A 7,486-nucleotide genomic window follows, 5' to 3' on the forward strand; every position below is an offset into this window, starting at 1 on the left:
TGTTAGTTAGATGGTTGTTCTTTGTAGATTCCTATATTATGGTGCTGCCTGAAATGTACATACTGTATATAAAATGTCAAATATATTAGTGCACACTTCTAGGGTTTAGCAGCACGCAAAACTTGGGTAGAGCAAGGGACTACAGGAAGATCCAGTAGGAGCACTTGGTGAATATAATAGGTGAGCTAAGATAAAAAAATAAAAAAATATTTTTTTTACTTTTATTGCTGAAGGCGCTTATGTTTCCTGGCCATGTTGGATGAAACTCCAGCATGAGCACAGGTTTCCCATGACATCCTTAATGTTGGACCACTATTGAGGACTAATATAGTCTTGTTTTTCCCTTTTTCCACACTTGCCCCCTCTCCTCTCTATAAAAAACATTACAGTAGCCAAGCAGCATATCCGTACAGTGATTGCTTAGAACACTGTTACCCAAAATGATCTTTAGCAATTATTTCAAGCCACAATAATCAAGCATCTGTAGACAGTTTATGTCACAAAGAATGTATGCGGTGCTCAAACATTTCTATATCCAGTATTCATCTCTTACACCATACCCCTCAGAGCAGTACTTTGTGAATCATTTCAATTATGGGCATAATTGATTCTGGGTTGTCCAGCAGGTTTATCCGTTATTTGGGCTATGAATATTTATCCTCTTGGTGACATCTACTCTCTGTACTATCTCTGTACTAGTGCACAGCTGCTAAAGGGAATTTACATAACTTTGCAAAACTTTTTTTTCCTTTCCATCCCCACCCATCTAAGTTATAAACTAATATTTACAACTTTGAGATTTCACTTTGTTTATTTTATTTGGCAACTTTTTTTTCAGGTTTCCTCATTTTTAATTGGTGAAATAGATATTTTGCCACAAATTTTACTGGTTGAAATGACAAGGAAAAATTATCATAAAAAGATAAATTGAATTTATGAGTATTTGAAAAAAATATAATATGTATATGTTATTCAAAGATGTGAGCTTTTCTCTTCTCTTCTATTTCTTCTTTTCTTTTAACACTTTGCTTTTTTTTTTCTTCGAAGTGTGCCGTTTAGTCTCCACTACTATAAGCCAGTTGACATTTTTCTTTATTTTAGTTTTTTTTTTAAATGTACAGGTAAACTGCTAGTATGTGCTATCTTTTAAAATGTGATGACCCCCCAATATGTGTACCACATTAATTTAATAAATGGGTCCTTTAGTATTTATGTTGTTCATGCATCTTTTAGATGGGCTACAGGACCTAATTAACATATGTGTGGTTGTCAACTCCATCTAATGTAAAAAACCAAGACTTGGGAAGTGATTGACCAAATGTGCTGGTGGTAGAGATATAAATGTCTGTAGTATTATAAAGGGCCATTTTACTCTTTTAAGGGGATATGGTTTTTACATTTAGAATAATTTAGACATGGCAATGTAAAAAAGTACATCCCAAAAATTATAGGACCATAAATAATATGTAACCAGTTTATTTATTGTAGCATTATTACAAATGATTTCATAAATAAAATAAGCATTATATACTGTGCAGGAATGACATTCCCCAGTAATGCATCAAAGTTGGATGCTGTATTTAGGAATCTTATAATGTCAACTAAAAATGAATTCTATTTATGAATATGATCCAAGAATCGTAAATGAGCCTTTTCCAAGCACTCTAATTGAAGTCATGAAGTTCTTTTAGCATAATAGAACTGTGAGTGGATCACTTGATTTCTTAATTCAATCTATTGTTGTTGGAACAATCTCCTAAAGTTTTTATTTGATTATAACTTTATATATCTTTAATTAGGGTTAGATTTCTGCTATTGTGGTAAATTACATGTTGCCACAATGGGCATGTAATTATGTTGCTTTGTGTGTTGTGTTGTGGTCCCATTTATATTGAATGGCACTTCAGTCCATCTGCACATATAAAAAACATAATAATGCATATATGTTTCAGTGAACATTGAGTGCTTTGTGTGTGTGGATTCTACAAAATCTGCCATGGAACCCATTAAAAATACAACGCACCACACCATTGTAAATCTGCCCACTATCTTTAATTTCAAGTGAAAGTTAACTTGATTGGCTACTTTAAGCCACGTAATTTGTATTTTATACACATGGGATGCATTAGGAGTTTTTTAATTGGATCTCTCCTAACCTAATGCCCGTGTGTTGTGCTGTTCAATTTGAGTAAAATGTTGCCATATTGGCCTTGTGTAGATATTCTTTGGCATTATTTGGCAATTTCAATACATTTCTAAAGCAGAAGACAAATATTTTTTAACTCCCCATCGCACTGCAATTGAAAATAAATACACCATTTGCTGCTGCTGCATCGCCTGCTTTGATGACATTTAGGGACCATTCTTCTTCTAAGGTGGCGTTGTGTGTCCTTACTGCTGTCCTGAACAGTGTCAGTGTAATGACGATCACATTCCCAGCAGTGCACTATTACTTTTTTTTTTCTCTAAAGTTTTTAAAATTTTGCTGAGGAAAAGTTAAAATGGCAATATGTTGCATCAATGCAAGTTTGACTTTTATTTATCTTTCTGACTTTTCATTGCTAAAAATTTTTTTGGTGAAAGTGAAACAGTCTCCAATCATTTGATAAGGCATTGTTACAATAAGTAGCTACAGACACAATACTGATAAAAGTTGAGCAAGACTGGTTGTCTCAGACCAAAATCCGATGTGTGTTCCCTGGCATCATTTATCAATTTTCCACTGTACTGGGCTCATTCATTCATCTGTCAATGGAAACTAATACAAAAGATTGTTCAAGTGACAATCATCTTGTCTTGTCTATGGGATGTCTGTATCAGGCTTTACAGGTAAACTAGGTGGGCCTGTGATCAACTAATTATTTGCAGATAGTCTAGTGTTATGGCTCTTATATCACACAGTTGTAAGTAAAATTGTTTGAATGAGCTACTGAAGACCCTTTTTTCTGTTGCTTTTGGTTAGCTTAGGAACACTGGGCACGTTTGGATGATTAAACACTTATCATTGGTCTAAATACCACTTTGTCCTTTTGATTTTTCTGATATCAGTGCATTGTTATGAGAAATTCAGAGGCAATTTTATTTTATTGTACATGTTCTTTGATTAGTAAATAAAAATAATTTGAGCTGCTCTGCCTGTGGCACTTATTCTGCTGTCTGTTGTATTGTTTACAATCTACTTTACAAAACTGCAATGTGTTTGTTTGGAGAGTCCTGTTCGCACCTGAACACAGCAGGCTGAATTTGTAAATGTGTTTAAGGTGCTTTGGTTTAATGCTTCTTAATCTTGGCAGGATGTTAAATGACTTTAAGGCTTAAAATTGATGAGTGCATTATTTCTTTATTTAGCACAGTACTTAGCCACATTTACTTACTCAGTTTCATCTCATAATATGTTATCACCCTGGGAAGAGTCTCATTGTTTCTCTTTTGCAACGCCTGTAGTGCATATATGATATAGGATAACATATTTGCAAGGTTGCTTTCTGCCTGTGTGGTGGTCTGTCTAAGTTTTTTAAAGATTTAATCCCAGCCTTTTCCTTTCCAGCAATGTAATCACACCTAACCGGTGCTAAAATACTTTACCCTGATTTCACTTCACACTGTGAGCGTATCAAAGAATTTTATTATTTGCATCACTCCTCCTATCAGCCAGACTACTGCTAGAGAGGAGAACTTAGGCAGTGTACAGTGATGTTTAGCAATGTAAAGAAGGACCATTCTGTCCCCTCTCACCTGCCATCATCTACTGATCTTGCATAGGCAAGCCTAAAAGACCCAACAATAACTTTATTGGAACTAAACTAAGATATGAAATGAAAATTAAAGGGTTTAGTTGAAATATTTTAACAGGTTTTATCTTTGGTTTTGAACATCTCTGTAAAATTTTATTGTTCTTCGGTCCATGCATTTGTAAATGTTTATATTAGGTTTTACATTTACAAAAAAAAAACATTTGCAGCGTACGGTTATCTTTAAGTAATCTTTGTAGAGGAAATTTTCATTGCTTAAATCTGCCATTTTTTGACAATTTTCCTATTAGATATTCATATCAGATTGATAATTCAAAAGCTCTTTTAAAATAGCTTTAAAGGTAATAAAAAGACAATTTACGAATTCTGTTACAATTTCTGCTGTCTGTGCCACTGTTGAGAAGATTTTTTTGTTAGATTTTATAAGCTTCTTATGTTCCTGTTTTCTTTACCACTTCATCAGTCACCAAGACCAGTAGCCATGAATTGTAAAGGTTTTAATCCCTTTAGGCATTACCTACTAATACTAAAATAAACTTTGTCCGGAGTTGGGCTTTAATTCTTGTTCACATTGAACTTCCTAAGAGGTGTTCTGAGCCTTATCTACACCAGAAATTCGATTTTTTTTGTAGTTAAATTTAAGAAGGTCCTAGACCACTTCCCAAATTTTTGATACCTTGAAGTGCTTCTATATTGTTACAGGTTGCATGTACCTTGCATTGTCAGACTTTTAAACAAAATATGGTGTATATTAAATGAGTAGTTAAGTGTAGTCTTGAAATACATAAATAAAGTGTTGGGTTATATATAGATAACTAGTTAAATCACTAATACCAGCTTAATTTGTTTATTAACCATCATATGCAACTTTTTTTTTTTAGGGATCCCTTTATTATCCTATCTGGTGGCCTGTCCTATGACACGGTGGGAAGAAGACCCTGTCTAACTGTAATGCATGGAAAAAGCACAGCTGTCTTAGAAATGGATTATCGAATTGTGGATTTTCTCACACTTTGTGAGACTCCCTATCCTAATGGTAAGTCTGTTTATAAAGAAAGAAAAAAGAAAGCTGGTTGTCTATAGCAGCCAGGCACTGCTACTTTTTCTCTTTGGGACTGTCAGTGGAACATGGCTTGATTCTATAGGCAAGGGCAGCTTTTTTTTTTGTTGTACATTTAGTTTATCATATAAAATCATTTTAGGATCTCGATGCAAACAAAAGCCTGTTAACACAGGCACCTATACACATTACAGATGAGCACCCAGCTGTTTTCTCATGGTCGTGTTCGACTTGTTCATTTTAAATGAGACATGATTTAAAGTATGTGATATAATGCAAAACAGTCAACCACAGATGGTAATCAGATGTAATTGTAAACGGTTGATTTCTGCTTCCTAAAGCTTTTACCAGACAAAAAAAATAGACTAAATCTGACAAAATCCATTGCTATTGGAAACTAAATTGTATTTTTTTTTCTCTAATTTTCATAAATATGCTGTGCAGTATAGACTCTTAATTAGGCCTAAGAAAATACACGTTCTTACAATGTTACCTATGAAAAAAAATGGATACCTCAACAGGGAGGTCCGTTTTTTTTTCCAACAAGGGACACATTTTTCTGTAAGACAATTACCTAATATTTTTTTTTTTACAATTTATAGAGGTTAAACCTAACTTTTGTTAAGATCTGTTCTACATTTTCACAACTATTACTCTAAAGAATCCCTTCTTAATGTAAACGTTCTTCAGACACAAAGACTTCATTTCATTTTCATTGACCCTCATCAATTACAGTATTATTGTACTACACTAGGAATATAGATCATTCATTTAATATGAAATGGTGATCATTTTCCTCATAAACAACATTAAAGAATAATTAATACTTCTCGTTGAGGTCCTTGATGGGTATTTTCAGTTTAGTAGTCCTTTTCTGTACACTCTCAGTATAGTCTGCAACATATTTTTATATACTGGCACCCAACAATCAACCGCATAATTTAGATGAAATCTTAACGCTTTGAACAGAAGTTTATTTATTTATTCCTTGAGAAGAGCGTATGAGGGAACAAAGTTATTTTGTTTTTAATTATTTTTATTTCTATGTAATATTTGACAGGTTTAGCATGTTCATGTTTAGCAATAGTCAGTAGGCCAGCTCGGAAATATTGATACATTGTGGAGAATATTAGTGTAATTGATTAGATGTGATTGAATTATTATAAATAATTAGTATAACAATGTTTAAATCTACCTATAAAATTTTGGTGGGAGTCTTAGATGTAAACTTGCATTTTATGAAGGTTTTGCAAACTGCAAATTGACGTCACTAAACAGTGGAAAATTGGCTTGAAAGATGCTATGTCAAGGCTCCATTTTCTATTTCTTGTTCATTTATCAATAACTGTAATCCTCTGCCTTAGGACGATTTTGGGCAGTACTTAATGTAATGGTAATACTCATAGTATTAGGGGTAGGACATTTTTTTTGTGTTACATGCTAAAATGTATACCAACCAAGGAGCACTGAAATGAAAGCATATTTGGACACAGACAGCCAGATGATTTGAATCTGCATTAATTCACACTTGCAACATGTTTATCATGAACTGCCTTTGTCATTGTTAGGCTTTTTACTGTGTGTAGATGGTCATGCACCTGTGAAACAATTGTTGAATAAGGTCAAGCCATCTGGCTGTGTCCAAATATGCTTTAATTTCAGTGCTCCCTGGCTGGTGTACATTTTACCCTTTCAGTGGAATACCTATTCCCCACCCACCACATAGTGGTTCTCCTAGGGGGGAGCAGGTATTCACACACCTAAAAGTATAGACTGCATTCAATGGCCAAAGAGCAAGTGAAGCAATAGCATTTTCAAGACCTGGGCCAATGAAATAAGAAATATGGATTAGTTAGTTTTGCTAGTTTTATCTTCTTTTTTTTTTATAAATGAACAAGTTATGTTCTAAATCTAGGTGCATCTCTGAGATGTGTGTGTGGACATTGTTAATGCACTGATGTGTCTGACCAGTGTTCTTTTATTAAGATTTTTGAAAAGCAATGCAACAGACTAAATGATAACCTCTAATTACTGCCACAGGCTTGCAAAAATGTAACCTGCCAGTGTATTGAAGGATAATATTTGATGCACTGGCCCACCATCAATGGTGTCATTTGTGAAAAACTGGACATGGCAAGCTACAGAGTAGGTTTTCTCTAAATCTGTGCTTAGCAGAATCCTCTTACACTGCATAGGGATGAGCTGGTGGAATCATGGCCCCAGAGAGGGAATTCAGTGTGAGAAAGGTGGTTAACATTCGCACCTCAATGTAACACTGGATTCCATTGAAACGAAGTGCTAAGTTTTTTTTTGTTTTGATCTCTGTGGTGATGGCCCACCTATGTCGGGGTATTGTAACCTGTGGTAATTTATCAACAGTGGATCACTAGATTCATATCCCTAATTAGGTGCAAAATCTTCATGAATTTCTTTAGACATTTAATATAATTAAAGAGTTCTAATATAAGCAAAAGGCAAACTAATTTATCACTGGATATAGAATATAGGGATTTTATAGGGATTTCTTTGTAGATGGTACATTATATCCTTCTGAAGAAGCCTTTGGGTGAAACGTCTTAAGGACTGAAAATTCAAACATGCATTGAATATTCAACATCTGATTATTTTTATATATATATATATATATATATATATATATATATATATATATATA

At 33.8% G+C, this 7,486-nt stretch overlaps 1 protein-coding gene across 1 annotated transcript in view; it reads left to right on the top strand.

Moving 5' to 3' along the window:
• The window catches only part of STXBP5 (syntaxin binding protein 5), a gene marked incomplete in the record, with an annotated part of 197,039 nt that overhangs the window by 148,798 nt on the left and 40,755 nt on the right, over positions 1–7,486 (top strand). Inside the window, 1 exon segment of the mRNA XM_072409289.1 lies at positions 4,634–4,788. Coding sequence (XP_072265390.1) covers positions 4,634–4,788 — 155 coding nt within the window.

The sequence above is a fragment of the Pyxicephalus adspersus genome, chromosome 4 (assembly GCF_032062135.1).
Source record: "Pyxicephalus adspersus chromosome 4, UCB_Pads_2.0, whole genome shotgun sequence".
Taxonomy (NCBI): domain Eukaryota; kingdom Metazoa; phylum Chordata; class Amphibia; order Anura; family Pyxicephalidae; genus Pyxicephalus; species Pyxicephalus adspersus.